The following is a 15,579-nucleotide window of genomic DNA, read 5'->3' as shown; positions in this document are numbered from 1 at the left end:
AAGACCGGTCTGTATTGGTGTAAAAACAAATGGGCCGGATGTGACTCGAGCTTGAGGCGCGCAGGGCTGGAGAGGCTGCAGATCCGCGACCTGGAGCATCGGAGGTGGTGATTGTAGCTCTTCAAGTCTGCAATTTAAAAAAATGGCCTCCAATAAGACTACATTGGCTGTGCAAAAGTGTAAGAACATGTCTATTTAGATGTGTTAATTATAACACATTGCATTAATAATAATCATAAGCGTACAAAGCAAAAAATGGGAAAGAAACAGAATGGAAAGAGTAAAAAAGTTGAAGAGGCAGAGCCTGAAGAATTTGTGGTAGAAAAAGTCCTAGACCGACGTGTAGTAAATGGAAAGGTGGAATACTTTCTGAAGTGGAAAGGATTTACAGATGCTGACAATACTTGGGAACCTGAAGAAAATTTAGATTGTCCAGAGCTAATTGAAGCATTTCTTAATTCTCAAAAAGCTGGTAAAGAAAAAGATGGTACCAAAAGAAAATCTTTATCTGACAGCGAATCTGATGATAGCAAGTCAAAGAAGAAAAGAGATGCTGCTGACAAACCAAGAGGCTTTGCCAGAGGTCTTGATCCTGAACGAATAATTGGTGCCACAGACAGCAGTGGAGAATTGATGTTTCTTATGAAATGGAAAGATTCAGATGAGGCAGACTTGGTGCTGGCAAAAGAAGCAAATATGAAGTGTCCTCAAATTGTAATTGCTTTTTATGAAGAGAGACTAACTTGGCATTCTTGTCCAGAAGATGAAGCTCAATAACTATTTGCATTGTGTATATATATATATATATATATATATATATATATATATATATATATATATAAAATCTGGGTCTTGGTTTCTGATTTACTAGTGTGAAAAAATAACTACATTCTAATGAAAATCAAGTTTGATATGTTGGTTTTGAAAGTAGTATTGGGGAGTTGTTGGGTTTTATTTTTTGTTTTGCATCAGTAGCACTGGTTACTTTGAACAAATAAAAGCTTTATGTAGTTGCTTCCTTTATCAGAAAAGAGCATTTGATATGATGGTATATTTCCTCTGCTTTTCTAAAAGTTGGGGAAATTTCTGTAGTCATTACTCAGAACTTGTTTTTAACTCATATGCCTAAGGACCATTCTGGGGGTTTTGTTTATTTGTGTGTGTGTGTGTGTGTGCATGTGTACATAAAATACTTACATAATGGTTTTGGTTTTTTAAACATTCACCAACACAAAAACAATGGGTAGTAAACCCAAGTTCCTGAGATGCCATCATCCTCTGCAACCTAAGAAATGTCACTTCAAGTTAAATTGAAATTTTCCCTAAACTTAACCTTTCAGATTAAATAAGTGATTCTGTAGTTAATTAGACACTTTAAATTAGATGATTAAAAGCACATTAAATTTACATCTGTCGTCACATAAATGCAACAGTTTTATTTGCAAAATTCCTGAAAGGAAAAATACTATCACTATGCCACTTCTGCACCCAGGCAAGTAAACTAGACAAATCCTAGTTTGTCTTAAAATTATTGAAGAAAGAAGTGGGCATGTTAAGAGTTCTTCTAGTTAGCCATTCCTTTTTTAAAAGTTGAAATCTGCATACTAAAAGGTCATAATTCATGGAATGTCTTTAATATTTGGCTCATAGAAACCTGATCAGATGGCTAAAGATGTTGGCAATTTATAGCTTGCTCACATAAATTGGTGAGGGAATTTTTACAGTCTAAACTATTGACCTGCATGTGTTTTCTTCACCCCAGTTCATCCTTAACATGTAGGCTCAGTCTTTTCAGTATTTGGATTACTGGTTCAACACAAGCCAGGAAAATAACTTTGTAGTAATCAGAATGTTACCCAACTGTATATTGTTTACTTTATTGTAAATACTGGTGAACAATGGTCAATAAATAGTTTTATATTCAAAACAAAAAACAAAAAACAAAAACAAATGGGCCAATGAAACAGGCCCCACAAATAGAAACATCTGATTTACAAATAAAGGGGCATCATAAAACAATGCAGAAAGGACTTTTGTAAATAAGGAGTGCTGTGGAAACTGTACATTCTTTTTAAAAGAAAACTGAAAGAAAAAAGAAAACTAAGATTAAAGATACTTCATAGCGTACACACAAAACAACCCCAGTGGATGTAAATGTGTAAAGCCAAATGGGAAGTTGCCACAGGTACACAGCAGAAAATATGCCTTAACCAGATAGAGGTCTGCTTCTTCTCTCAGTTTCTGGGAGGTGACCCCTAGGCCCCTGCAATGTCCTACCTGGGAAGAGCATCTCTGTTTACCTGGAGTCCGTGGCCACCAGATAGTAATACCTTTATAATGAGAGTTTTGGGGCCACCAGTATCTGCTCCACCTCCAGGCTGACCACCAGCCACATGAGCAGTCACCACAAGGCTCCATGATGATCTCCAGACACTACTCAGGGAGATTCTTCATGGAGATACTCGATGTGTGTTGTCACAAAGTGATGTTTTCTGTGTTTGTATGCAGGACTACATAGCTGCACTCAAACAAGATGAAATATTTTGAATCTTACATTTAAAAACTTTATTATGATAAAGCAACTTTATATGATATTTCACACTCATTTAAACGCTGATTTTTGTCTACCAAATATGTAGTACAAGAAAAAAATACATAACCACTCCTGTTGGTATCTCTGTCTTTTTCCTGCTGGGATTGAACCCAGGGCCTGGTACGAGCTAGTTCAGGCTCTACCACTGAGTTACATCCCAGCTCCCTTTTGTATCATATTCTTTCATTGTAAATAAAGTCTGATTAATAATCTTATATCTAAAGATCCCTCCATATTTTGCCTTTTGTTTTAGAAATCATAGATTTCTTGAGGAGACATGGGATCAAATCGTCTCTCACAGTTACACACCAACACACGTTCATCCAACCATCTATCTAGATATCCATTCAGTCCAGATTCATTGAGTCCCTATTCTATACTAGGATTATTCCAGATGCTGAGGATACAGGTGGTGACAACTAGACTAGCTCCCTAAGGAACACATGCTTCAGAAATACAGACTGACAATCAATAAAATAAAAATTATTCCACAAAGTGATAATTATTATTGAGAAATATGTGCCTGGTCCACAAGACTGCCAGTGGCAATAATGCCAGGGACCCTATTTCAGATGAGTTGGAATTAGAAACCATATCTGAGAACTTGGTATCTGTGCACATAGCAGCCCTGGGTGGTGTGAGGAGGGAACCTTAATGTTTCTTTAAGGGGATCTTTTTAACTCTGCTAATATGATGAATATTCTTGTCCTACTCCACAGAGAAAGACACACGTGCAACATCAACTCCTGCAGCAGAGCCAAGGTGGTAGGTTTCCTAGTGGCCAAGTGAAGGACTATGACCCTCCTCTTACAAACACACACAGCGGAAGGGATGGAGAGGGGGCTGTCCTCAAGGGTGGGAAACTCAGGTGTCCTTCAGGGCTTCTCTTAAGGGTCTTTTTTTCTCTTTGCCCTGAACTTTGTAGGTCTTTGTGCCCCAGTAAGAGAAAGCCTTTGAAGAAGTGGAGAGAACCTCAGGAGCTGGGTGTGCAGAGGGAAAAGGAGGATGCAGAAGAGACAGGGGAGTGGAGCTGGTCCAAGGCTTGGGGAGCCCAGGCAGGAGGGGCCTGCTGGCTGCAGGGCTGGAGCCCAGAGCCTCAAGGCTGGAGTCTTGGTACCTGTCACCTGAGGGAGAAAGAGGGCCGCTGGCCCTTCTACCTGCTAGAAACATAAAGGAGTGGCATTTGGCTTTTTAATTTTGGTTTTTATAAATGCACCAGAGTAGAAGTTAAGGAGCCTACATTTCAAGTGTCATTTTTTTCAAATGACATCTTTTACAGTCTGCTCCCAATGTGAACTAATCAGTAATCCCTAGGAAAAGAGAGCAAGGTATGGTGGGGGACACCAAGAGGCATCTTGAGAAAACATCTATCTGCAACCACCACCCCTCCCAGGACCTATTGGTCCCCTCCAAAGTCAACCATTGGTAAAAGAAGGAGGGGTCCGCAGACTTTAGCTCTCTCTCCCCTCATCCTTCCTCTGCTATTGCCAGGGCTTCCTTCTCTCCTCTGCAACCACAATCCCCCTAGAGCTCAGCTCAGGAGGCCCTAGGGCTGGAATTCTCTTTCCTCCTCAGACTTGGGAAGCAATTCTGAGACTGCTGTCCTTCCAGATGACTGCCACTTGTGGATCCTGAGAGCATAGTCCAGCTGGATTCCCATTGCCCAAATGTTCTTGAAACTACTTATATGACAGATTCAGTCTCATTCTTTACATTTGCTCATTTAACAGTTTGTAAGGGAAAATTATGGCCCAAAGAAGGAGATATGCTGGGACTTTGTCCATGACATGTGGACAGTATGGCAATACAAGTCTCAAACGTGTTTTGAGGAAAATGTGACAGGGTCCCTTGCACCTCCACTGGGTTTTTCTTCCCCCCACCTGCTATTGGCAGGAGGCAGACCATATGCAGCCTCCTTTGCACTCTATTTTGTATTTTGGGCCATATTTGTTACATGTCTGTCTACAAAAAAGTATCCCATTCAGGGCTGGGATGTAGCTCAGAAGTAGAGCATTTGCCTGGCAGCATGAGGCACAGGGTTTCATCCCCAGTACCGCAGAAATAAATTAAAAAAAAAAAGTATCATTCTCAAAAGCAATTGAGGGACTGTCCATGCTATGAAAACATGAAGTCTAATCCTAAAACAGAGCTTCTGGTGTTGGGTTACAATTAATATTTTGTCCTTTAGAATCAGTATTTTCTTGAGTTTGGGGCTTAGTTTCTCATAACTTAAACAGATAACATTCTCTGCCTGGCACCTCTTCCAAATCCCATTTTATACTAGAAGATACAATTCCAGCATTTCAGAGAAGGCAAAAGGCACCAAGTTTTCCCAGTCCCTAGAGATGCCTCTGTCAAACCATCAGGGGAAAATCATCCAGGTTTTCCCTCTTAAAAAATACACACTATGTACATGGTAGCATTATAATCCAGTATTTTCCTTTTAAGGAAACCTTTTAAGGAGCCTAAAATATGTTGGGCACCTCTTCTTTTTAATATTTACTTTTTAATTGCAGTTGGACACAATACCTTTATTTTATTTATTTATTTTTATGTGGTGTTGAGAATTGAACCCAGGGCCTCACACATGCTAGGCAAGCACATTACTGCTGAGCCACAACCCAGTGGGCACCACTTTTAGTAGCAACACATTAAAATATATTTTCTCATTTTAATGGCTACCTAGAATTTTATTGCATAGATTTTCTTTGGGGGATGATGGAAATGTTCTTCATCTTCATTCCCTGGTGGTAACACAAGAATGCATGAGTACCCAAACTCAAGGAGCTGTACATTTCAAATGCATGCATTTTATTGTATGTACACTATAGATTATTGAAGTTGATTTAAGAAGGTTGGCACCCCCTTGAAATTTGTATTTTGGTTCTGTATAAAGAAAATAAAACAAACCCTTGTTCTTAAGAGATAGACCCAGACAAATCTAGAGGTAAAGAGTTATGGTGGGCTGGGCCTGGTGGTGAACATCTGAACAATCCCAGCAGCTCAGAAGGCTGAGGCAGGAGAATCACAGGTTCGAAGCCAGCATGAGCAACTTAGAGAGGCCCTAAGCAATTTACTGAGACCGTGTTTCTAAATAAAAAAAATATTAAAAAGGGCTTGGTGATGTGGCTCAGTTGTTAAATGCCCTGGGTTCAATCCCAAGTTTTTAAAAAAAAGAATTATGGTGTTTGTAACTTATTGTCCAAAGGTGCAGCAATCTCATTACAGCCATGTTTATATGGGGGTGGGAGATGAGAAAAGCTGTGACAAAGTGTTCACAACAGATGACCCTGGATTAAGGGTAAAACTAAAAGCTAGAAATAATAAATACATGTTTTCTTTCTATCTGAGAATTAGCACATTCTGCCATTATGAACACAATACCAAGGTAGTAGGAGCCTTACCTCCTACTTTGACCACTAAATTCACAGATGTTTGCATCTCTCATTGCAGTGTAGCAGGGAGCTCAACACATCCTTTATACTCTTTGGTACTGGTTAAACCTGTATCCAGGTCTGTCTATTTAATGCGTCAAGAAAGAAAATAATATATTTTAGAATTTTCAATTATTTATTGTGTTTTTATTCATTTATTGCTTTTGGAGGGCATCATATCTTAAATCCAAACTCAAAGTTTATTGTGATTATTGATATCAGAATTAAACCCAGTTTTTAAAAAGACGTAGCTTAGCAACAGGGCTTGATACATGAAGAACTTTTGTAGACACTTGTTTTTGAAGTGCTAAGGATTAAGCCCAGGCTTCATACATGCTAGGCAAGCCTGTTACCATTGGGTTACATCCCCAGCCCTCTACACTTGAGTAGGAAAAGTCTTCATGCTTGAAGTCTGCATGATCTTCAGCAATCCAATAAAGTTTGGTGCCAAAAACTTCAAACCACGCCTAACTGTGGTTTCAGTTTGTAGTCAGGAACTCAGCATTGGCGCCCAAGGTCAACTGATAGAAAGCTCCACATAATTTCTGGACTTGGGGGGTTTATTTGTGTTTGGTTTTCTTTGTTGTTGCTTGTTTTGGGAGGAGCTGAGCATTGAACCCAGGGTCTGGTTCAGGCTGTGCTGTGTTCTTAACCACCAAATAAATACATTTTAAAGAAACATAATCATGGGAAAATAGAACTCTGTTACCCTTCCTTATATTTCTTTTTGGATGCATATATAAATACACACACACACACACACACACACACACACACACTGGGGATTAACCCAAGAGGCAGTTTACCATGGAGTACATCCCCAGCCCTTAGTTTTTTATTTTGAGACAGGGTCTCAGTAAGTTGCTTAAGGCCTCTGGAGTTGCTGAGGCTGGCTTTGAACTTGGCAATCCTCCTGCCTCAACCTCCCAAATCATTGGGATTACAGGCTTGTGCCATCACCACCAGCTGGTTTTCATTTTAAATATGATAAATGGAGGAGGGCTGTGGCCCTTTCTGCAGTGGGGGTTGTGGGGTGTCCCTAAGGCTCAGGGTCTGCATCCTGTTCTGGAATCTTAATGGGGTTGATTTGGAAGCAGAGGCTTGATCCTGGGGGAAGGCAGGTAAGGGCGGGACCTGACAGCCCTCATCTCTGCATCTCTTTCCCCTTCCTGCTGTCCTTGGTTTTAAATTCTCCTCCCCTCCCCCACCTTTCTTCCTCTCCTCTCCTTTCTTCAGCATTTCAACCTTTCTCTCCAGGACCCTCTTTTCTTCACTCTCTCCGTTCCTTTTCATCTTGTTTTTTGAAGGCTGGTTGCCAAGACATGGGACTGCGTCCACCTGGGACAGGCCAAAATAAAAAGAGGCACAAGGCAGGGCTCCTCACCAGGGTGCTGTGCATGATGAGGAGCTGTCTTTGCTCTTCCTGGGAAGGTTCAGTGAAAATCACTTCAGTCTTCCCTGGAGATCACACTGTGGGGTCCAGATTAGGATCCTCACTGAAGGGTCCAAACATTGAGAGGATTTTCCTTGAAGTTCTTCTTTGTCTTCCTTTGGATCTGGGGGTTTTCAATCAGTCCCTCCCTGAGGAGGGAATTCTGCTCCTGGCAGGAAACTGAGCCCTAGGAAGTGATCTGATCCTAGAATCCAAAGGTGGCCCTGGGAGGGGGTGGGAGGGCTCCTCAGCTTTTCAGATCCACCCACCACAATCCAGGTGGATGCTAGTTGAAGTGTGTGGGACTCCACATCCTGCTCAGGACTGAGGATATCCCCAGCTGTGGGGTCTGATTCTCGCAGCCCGCAGACTCCCCTAACTGCCAAACAGCCCCAGAACTGAAACACAGATGTAGCCCACCCACCCCCAGGCGCCCACAAGCACCTTCACTCTGCTTTTATGTCAACCAACAGTTTTGATTTTCTTTGGTCCAAGTGGGGGTGAAGTGATCTTCAGCAATTCGGTAAAGTTGGGCGCCCAAAAGATGAAACCAGGATGAACAGTGGTTTTGCTTTATATTCAGGAACTCAGCATTGGCACCAAAGGTCAACTCAGAGAAAGCCCCTGGTATTCTTGTGAGTCCAGGAGTCCCAAGGGAGAGTGGAGGGGGAAAGGGTGTTTAATGACAAGGCAAACTTCAGCACAGGAGCTTTCTGGTAAGCGTGGTTATTACTATTACTATTGAGATGTAATTCATTTATGAGAAGTCAGACTTTGAAAGTGTGCAATTCTGTGGTTTTAGTACAATCATGAGGTTGTGCCACCACCACTACTACCTTCTTTGGATTGTTTAAAGGATGTGGAGAGGAGGTCTGATGGTTGGAATGCAGAGGCAGGAGCAGTCCCCAGGGAGATTGCTTTGCAGTAATATCCTGTTGAGACAGGGTAAGGAGACAGGGCAGCCTGCTTTGAGCTCAGCCTAGGAGAGATGTGACCAGAGAAATGGGGGAGAGGGTGATGCTAAACAGCAGGTTGTGGCACCTGTGGGCTTTGATGGGAGAGTAGAGGTATCCTATGTTAAAATCAACAGATGCTGTTTCTGTGGCTTGGCTTGGAGCATTATGGTGACAATAGGAAATAGACACAGTATTTAGGAAGAAGTCTTTGCAGGATTCTAGGATAAAGGTAGTTGAAAGTTGGTACCAAGGTAGTGACTGTTAACCTGTAAAAAAGCTGCTGGGGAAGCCAGAGGAGCAGGGGAAAGGGTCAGTGAGAAGTGACCAAGGGTGGTGATGCAGTTAATAGAAGTAGGGCAAGTGTGTGTGGGGGTCTATAGTGGTTGGAAAGGTGTAGAGTGCACTTATAGACCTGTCTGATTTGAGGGTCAAATGGTCCCAGAGATGCAGATACCCTAAGGAGACTGGTTGGTGTTGGATTGGCCCATGGAGAGCAGCCTGATGGAGCTCATGAGTTGCCCTGGGAGAGCTAGGGCAGTTACAGGATGTGGCCAGAAGAAAGGAAACCTGGCTGGATCTCTGAGTCAATGGCAAAAAATGGAGCAGATTAGAATGGCTGAAATGTCTAAGGGTGTTTGGAGCCTGAGAGTGCAGAAGGTGCATCTGAGAGCAGAGGTGGCTGAAATCTACAAAGAGCTCATCTAATCTGGTTACTGGTGACATTGCCAGCAAGGCTATACTTGATTGAGGGCAGTGTGCTGAGAGTAACAAGGCTTGGCTCTTCCAGAAATGTGCCATGCAAGGAACAACCTAGAGCCGGCCACATGGGGTGATGTGCTACTGGAGGTTGGGGAGTCCCCTGCTTCTCTGTGGGCTGAATTCCACTAGGTTCCCAGAGATGTGGAAGTGCTTCTAAGGTTGGGCCATGGCACTTGCTCAGAATCTGATCTTACAGTATTCACCTAGCTGCCCTTACTTGCTTGTCTAACCTACCTGGGGCATCCTAAATCACAGTTGCTTTTCTGGACTTTGAGGCTGATGGGACCCGGTGGATATTTCCCATTTTCTTTGGAATGTACCCTGTACTTGTAGGGAAGTTCGATTTTAAGCGTAGCCCCGCCCTCTCTGCTTCTGTTTGGTCTGTCCCCACTGAGTGAGTGCTTATTGAGCAACACCCAAAGACAGCTAACCTCCACCTGAACCTCCCTTCCCGGGAACTCTGGGCTGTGGGTCAGATTTCTGTTGATCTGTTTCTTAACTGATTACTATCAATTGTACACAGATAGTTCTCATCAGAGCTGAGCATTTTCACATGAAGCTAATCAGTTTTATTTAAAATTAATAATACATGTATGTAGATTAAAACTAAACATAATCATATGTAATCTAACATGGGATATTCAAACAAAAACCTAAGAAAGTAGCCACTAGAAAGGAGACATGGAAGAAAAAAATTAAATGGAGATAATAATTTTTTTAATCATTAAGACATTAAGCTCACAGGCAGACTTGTGAGCTTTGGGGCTAAACCTTTTGTGCACCCCTGAGTGCCTCCGCTGGTGAGTGCACTCAATGTGGGTCTTCAGAGTGGGAAGTGCATGACGAATCCAGGGCGAATCAAGGGCTGCGGATACCCCGTTTGGCGGGCTCTGGAGGGGTGCGGGGCTGGACACGACCAGTTTGCCACAAAACCTCAACTCCTCAACTCCGCTATGCAGGGCACACTCTTCCATCATCAAGTGTCACCTCCACATCTGGATGTGTGCTGCACCTTGCTTCCCTCCCTCCTCCCCTCTGAGCCTTGCTCTTCCTTTTGTTGTTCTTGGGACTCCCTGGGTCTGCCTCCTGCTTTGCTCCTTTGAGAGACATTCTAGGTCCCTTGGAGGTCTGCCTTTCAAGCGACCACCTGCCACCAGTGAAAGGGAGAATGTCCAGCCCCCAGAAGCCCCTTCCTCTTCCCGGTGCCAGCAGCATGTTCTCACTGAAGTCCTCAGTGCCTGGAGTAGGATCTTCCTTTTTTCCTGCCAGGAACTAGTAGGGATGTCCCAGGCTTTTCTATTGCCGAGGGCGCTGTGGCTGCTCCAAACACTCAAACTGAGGGAGGTTAGAATCTGACGACTTTGGCCAAGAGATTCTTCCGGTGACTTCTCTCAACTCCACCCTCAAGGTCCCCTGGTCTCCTGCTGCTTGTGGGGCGGGATCTGCTCCCCTCTTGCACCCTGCCTTACCCTAATAGGAACTCCACTGTTCTCACCACACCTCTCTGTGCCTCCCCAGCTGCCTGTCTCACACACCCCACCCTATTGTCCTATTGCCATCCCCTCCCTGCTCTCCCCTCCTGTCTGCAGTTTTTTGATCTATTTCTAAGGAGTCTGTGTTTCACCTCCCCTGCCTCCCCACTGCTGGCCCTTCCTCCTTCCCTGTGAGTCATTGCTTACCATAGCTGTACCAATGCTGCTGTAAAAAAACCCCTCACCCCATCCAGCTCTTCCCTGTTCCAAATTTTGCTGTTAAATTTTTTTTTTTGATTTTCCCCCCAAGTTTTCTTTTTCCTCTCTCTCTCTCTTTCTTTGGTGTTGAATAACTTATTTTAATGAATTTATCTTTTAATACAAGGGTGAAAAATTCCTACCATTTTAACTACAGTTAAATCTAAACTTCAGAACTGACCAATAATTAATGACATGCTAATTTTGAAGTTTTTGACTATAAGGATATCAAATATAATACAGAACTCAATTTAATGCTGTTAAACTTCTTAGCATTTCAAGAGTATCAAATTGCTTCTCCTGCCCCCACCCCTTCAAAAAAGAAAAAAAATCACTTCTCCTAAACAAGTATAGTACCTGCTGGTATTTACAGTCATTAAAAAGTAAAGACAAAGAACTTTCAACTTGAATATGATTTGAGCATTTGTAAGCCATCTAAAATTTCTACCTGATACAGGGAGTAGATAGGTTCATAGCCTTGGCATAAGAAGTCATGTCACAGAGTTTGAATGTTGGAAGTGTACTTTTATCAGTTAAAGAAACTCTAGCATCATTTAGTACCTTTTCTTGTTTGTTTTTTTATTTTGCCAGTCAGAAACCAGATTTAATGTCACCATTCTTCAATCAATGAGATTTCTGTTGATCTGTTTCTTAACTGATTACTATCAATTGTACACAGATAGTTCTCATCAGAGCTGAGCATTTTCACATGAAGCTAATCAGTTTTATTTAAAATTAATAATACATGTATGTAGATTAAAACTAAACATAATCATATGTAATCTAACATGGGATATTCAAACAAAAACCTAAGAAAGTAGCCACTAGAAAGGAGACATGGAAGAAAAAAATTAAATGGAGATAATAATTTTTTTAATCATTAAGACAACTGCTAGCAATGTATTCAGAACAACCAAAGTCAGAGAAAACATGTGAAACATGAAAAATTTCTTTCCAGTTGAAATAAATGTGTTTTAAGGAGAGAGGAAGAGAGGAACAACAACAACAACAAAAAAGCACTTTTTAAAATTTTGGAACACTGAAAAGTATCGAACATGGAATTAGTAATTTATCAAAAATCACACTCCAGATTTTCTTTTGAAGGGAATAAAAAATACAGTTTTTGAAACAAGGGCATGAAACAGACTTCAAAATGAAACTCATACTAATAATATTGTGTTTTTACTGAAAAATACTACTAAAGATAAAATTAAGTTAAATTTCAGGTATTTTCTGTAAAGCACGATGGAAAAGCTCCGTAAACTTAACAAGCCAAAACAACCAGTCTCAGAAGAGAAGGGAGGAGAGAGAGAGAGAGAGAGAGAGAGAGAGAGAGAGAGAGAGAGAGAGAGAGAAGAGAAGAGAAGAGGAGAGGAGAGGAGAGGAGAGGAGAGGAGAGGAGAGGAGAGGAGAAGAGAAAAGGGGGGAGAGAGAGAGGAAAGGGGGAAGAGAGAGAGGAGGGGGAAGAGAGAGAGGAGGGGGGAGAGAGAGGAGGGGGGAGAGAGAGGAGGGGGAGAGAGAAGAGGGGGGAGAGAAAGGGGAGAGGGGGAAGAGAGAGAGGAGGGGGAAGAGAGAGAGGAGGGGGGAGAGAGAGGAGGGGGAGAGAGAAGAGGGGGGAGAGAAAGGGGAGAGGGGGAAGAGAGAGAGAGGAGGGTGGGAGAGAGGAGGGGGAGAGAGAAGAGGTGGCAGAGAAAGGGGAGAGAGGAGAGGGAGGAGAGGGAGTAAGAGAGGGGGGGAGGGGGAGAGTAAGAGAGGAGAGAGAGAGGGTGAGAGGAGGGGAAAGAGAGTAAGAGAAGGGAACAGGAACAGGACGTTGATATTTATGGGCTTAACACAAGATGAGGAGGAGCAGGGCAAATGAGCTGTTACTTCTTCTGGGCTCAGAGTTTGCTCCACTTCAGGGATTGGAGGTGCACCATTCAAAGTTCGCACCATTCACAGGGATTGGAGGTGACAGTTTGTGCAACATTCAATGCCTCATGGACCTGAGCTCCCAGAAGAGAAGTGCTGGGGGCACTATGTTTACCAACACTTTCCATTTAATGTGGGCAAAATTACAATGTTTACATAGCAAATATAAACTAGCAATTTATTTTCACTTAAAATATAAAGTATTTTATATTTTATTTTAGGAAAAGTTTACAGTCTTCAGTGCTCAAAATTAAACAGCAATTTAATTTTTTAATCAATTAATTTTCCATACCTAAGAATTATGATGGCAATGTAAAACAAAAGTTTAATTCTGCTGAACTAAAGCTCAAATAGATTCATATTTTTAAATGTATGAAAATATCCAATCTTTAAAATATTGATAATTTATTTTATCAATGTAAAATATTTAAGTAATCACAAGAGATACTTTATATCAGAAAAAAGATTCACATGATATACTCATGACATTCAAGAATTAAAATCAAGAAAGTGGTAGTCACCCTAATATAGAATTTATTTCTTTTTGTCATCTCCATTCCTTATATATAATTGTAATTTCACATCATCTGCATAGAAATATTTATCACAATCTGAAAGTAGAAAATAATTTTTTTTTTGCCTTCTAGAGCTCAAGTAAATTTACTCAGTGTTCTTAGTATATTTCCTTTTAACATTATCTGAACCATCAGGCATAGTTTTTGAGACCAATGAACTAGTGCCATTAGAAGATGATTTTGTTCCACATTTCTTTTCATACAATGAAAACTGTTGCTGCCAAAGAGCAGCCAACTCAATATATATTCAAAAGGACTAAGAGTCATAGAAGAAAACTGTGTAACTATGATGGTTATCTTTTTGGCCACAAGAAAGATGGTATAAAGGAACATAAGATTATGCTTTGATGTGGTCAGATGCTTGGTGTGCTGAAATGTGAAGGGACCCCAGCAAGGTTACCTTGGAAGGATAGGACATCTTTCGCCATTCATCATCTCTGGTTTCCAATCTCCTTTACCAACTGTTCAAAATTCATGAGAGTGATACCAGCTGCACCTTGGGCCCATCCAATAGCTATCATGACTGACCAGCCATTTTGGTAATAGCTATTAGCATGTGTGACTCCACCTTCTATTTTCCAAGTTCTGATCACTCCTTTATTCCTACAGCCAGAAGTTGAGCAGATAAGAATGAATAGTCCTGGGAATTTAGGTCCCATGGGCAAAAATATATGTAATATACCAGATTGAAGATGCCAGTAAAATATTAATGTGGTTTGCAAGAAACCTCAGTAGAGGCTCTTCAAGCAGTACACATGTTAAAATTCCTCCACCAAATCAGGGAGCACAGCAGTAGACCAGCTTGAAACAGGATTCTTCCATGCCCCTTCCACTCCTACCAGCTGATGCTTCAGTGCCATCACAGACACCAAATAGTGGGTGATGTCAAAAAAGGGGAACATGGACGTGCAGGAGAAGGCCAGTGCCAGCTCCTCCCATGGAGAGTCCATGGCTGCAACTTACCCCTGAGGCCAAACAGACTCGGCCTTGCCAGCTGGCCTCTAGTTTTATTTTATTTTCCTTAACACATAGTTGTATAGATTTATAGGACACAGTGTGATGTTTTAATACAAGTATACATTTTATAATGGTGAAATCAGAGTAATTAGCATATCTCTCAGGTCAAACATTTATCATTTCCTGTGACTGGATCATTTAAAATCCTCTTTAAGATATTTTGCAACATACACTACATTATTATTCACTGTGGTCATCTTGATGTGTTATAGTATGGCACAGATTTAATTCCTCCTATCTAATTGAAACTTTGTACCCCTTGACCAGTGTCTCCCCTCTTCTCTTTACTCTCAACCTGTGCTAACCAGCACCCCTCCTGCCTGCCTCAATCTCCACATATAAGTGAGATCATTTGTGAGAACATTGTCTCCTCTAGGTTTATCTATATTGTTACAAATGACACAATTTCCTCTTTTATGGGGGGTTTTTAATGTAAATATACTAGGGATTGATCTCAGGGTCTTGTGTCTGCTGGGCAATCCCTCTATCCCTGAGGAGTTTCATCCTCAGCCCTAATTACCTTTTTGTTGTGGTTCTTAAAACTGACTAGTATTCTTTGTATTTGCCACAGAATGTCATTCTTTTGTTTTTGTTTTGTAGGTGGGTCTGCTATGTTTTCCTGGCTGGTTTGCAAGAAACCTCAGTGGAAGCTCTGCAAGCAGTACACAGGATAAAATTCCTCAACCATAGCAGTGGAGCATAGCAGTAGACCAGCTTGAAACAGGATTCTTCCTTGTCTTGGCTCAAAGGAATGCTCCTACCTCAGCCTCCAGGTAGCAGGCCTGCACCATAGGGCCTGGATCCTTGTTCATTTTTTATTTTCTATATTTTTTTATTGGTGCATGATAGTTGTACATAATGGTGGAATTTGTTGTTATGTATTCAAATGTGTACACAATATAACAATGTAATTGTCTAATGTCATTCCCCAGGATTTCCCCTTTCCATCTCCTCCTCCCTCCCCTGGTTCCTTTCCTCTACTCTACTGATCTTCCTTTGATTTTCATGAGACCCTCCCCTCCTTTCTTTGTTTTTTCCTCTCTAGCTTCCACAAAGAGAGAAAACATGTGACCCTTGACTTTCGGACTCTGGCTTATTTCACTTAATATAATGTTGTCAAGTTCCATCCATTTGCATGAAAATGGAAATTTTCATTCTCCCTTATTGCTAAG

At 41.6% G+C, this 15,579-nt stretch overlaps 1 protein-coding gene and 1 pseudogene across 2 annotated transcripts; one reads left to right on the top strand and one right to left on the bottom strand.

The window, feature by feature from the left end:
* Positions 1 to 44: 44 nt before the first annotated feature.
* On the top strand, positions 45 to 783 carry LOC124109303 (chromobox protein homolog 3). 2 transcript variants are annotated; one of them, XM_046467809.2, is made up of 2 exons: positions 45 to 166; positions 250 to 783. In XM_046467809.2, exons 1-2 carry the CDS (start codon positions 143 to 145, stop codon positions 775 to 777), a joined length of 552 nt encoding a protein of 183 aa, XP_046323765.1. In that variant the 5' UTR covers positions 45 to 142; the 3' UTR covers positions 778 to 783. The 2 variants fall into 2 exon arrangements, with proteins under 2 accessions (XP_046323765.1, XP_046323766.1); XM_046467810.2 differs by lacking the exon at positions 45 to 166 and having other exon boundaries at positions 184 to 783.
* Positions 784 to 13,475: 12,692 nt separating this feature from the next.
* Positions 13,476 to 14,340, bottom strand: LOC124109302 (trimeric intracellular cation channel type B-like; annotated as a pseudogene).
* Between the last annotated feature and the right edge of the window lie 1,239 nt (positions 14,341 to 15,579).

This window comes from Marmota monax, unplaced genomic scaffold (genome assembly GCF_021218885.2).
Source record: "Marmota monax isolate L192 unplaced genomic scaffold, Marmota_monax_Labrador192_F-V1.1 WCK01_AAM20220418_F8-fsc01900, whole genome shotgun sequence".
Classification (NCBI taxonomy): domain Eukaryota; kingdom Metazoa; phylum Chordata; class Mammalia; order Rodentia; family Sciuridae; genus Marmota; species Marmota monax.
The sequence above is the reverse complement of the archived record's forward strand: the minus strand, read 5'-3'. Positions and strand labels throughout refer to the sequence as shown.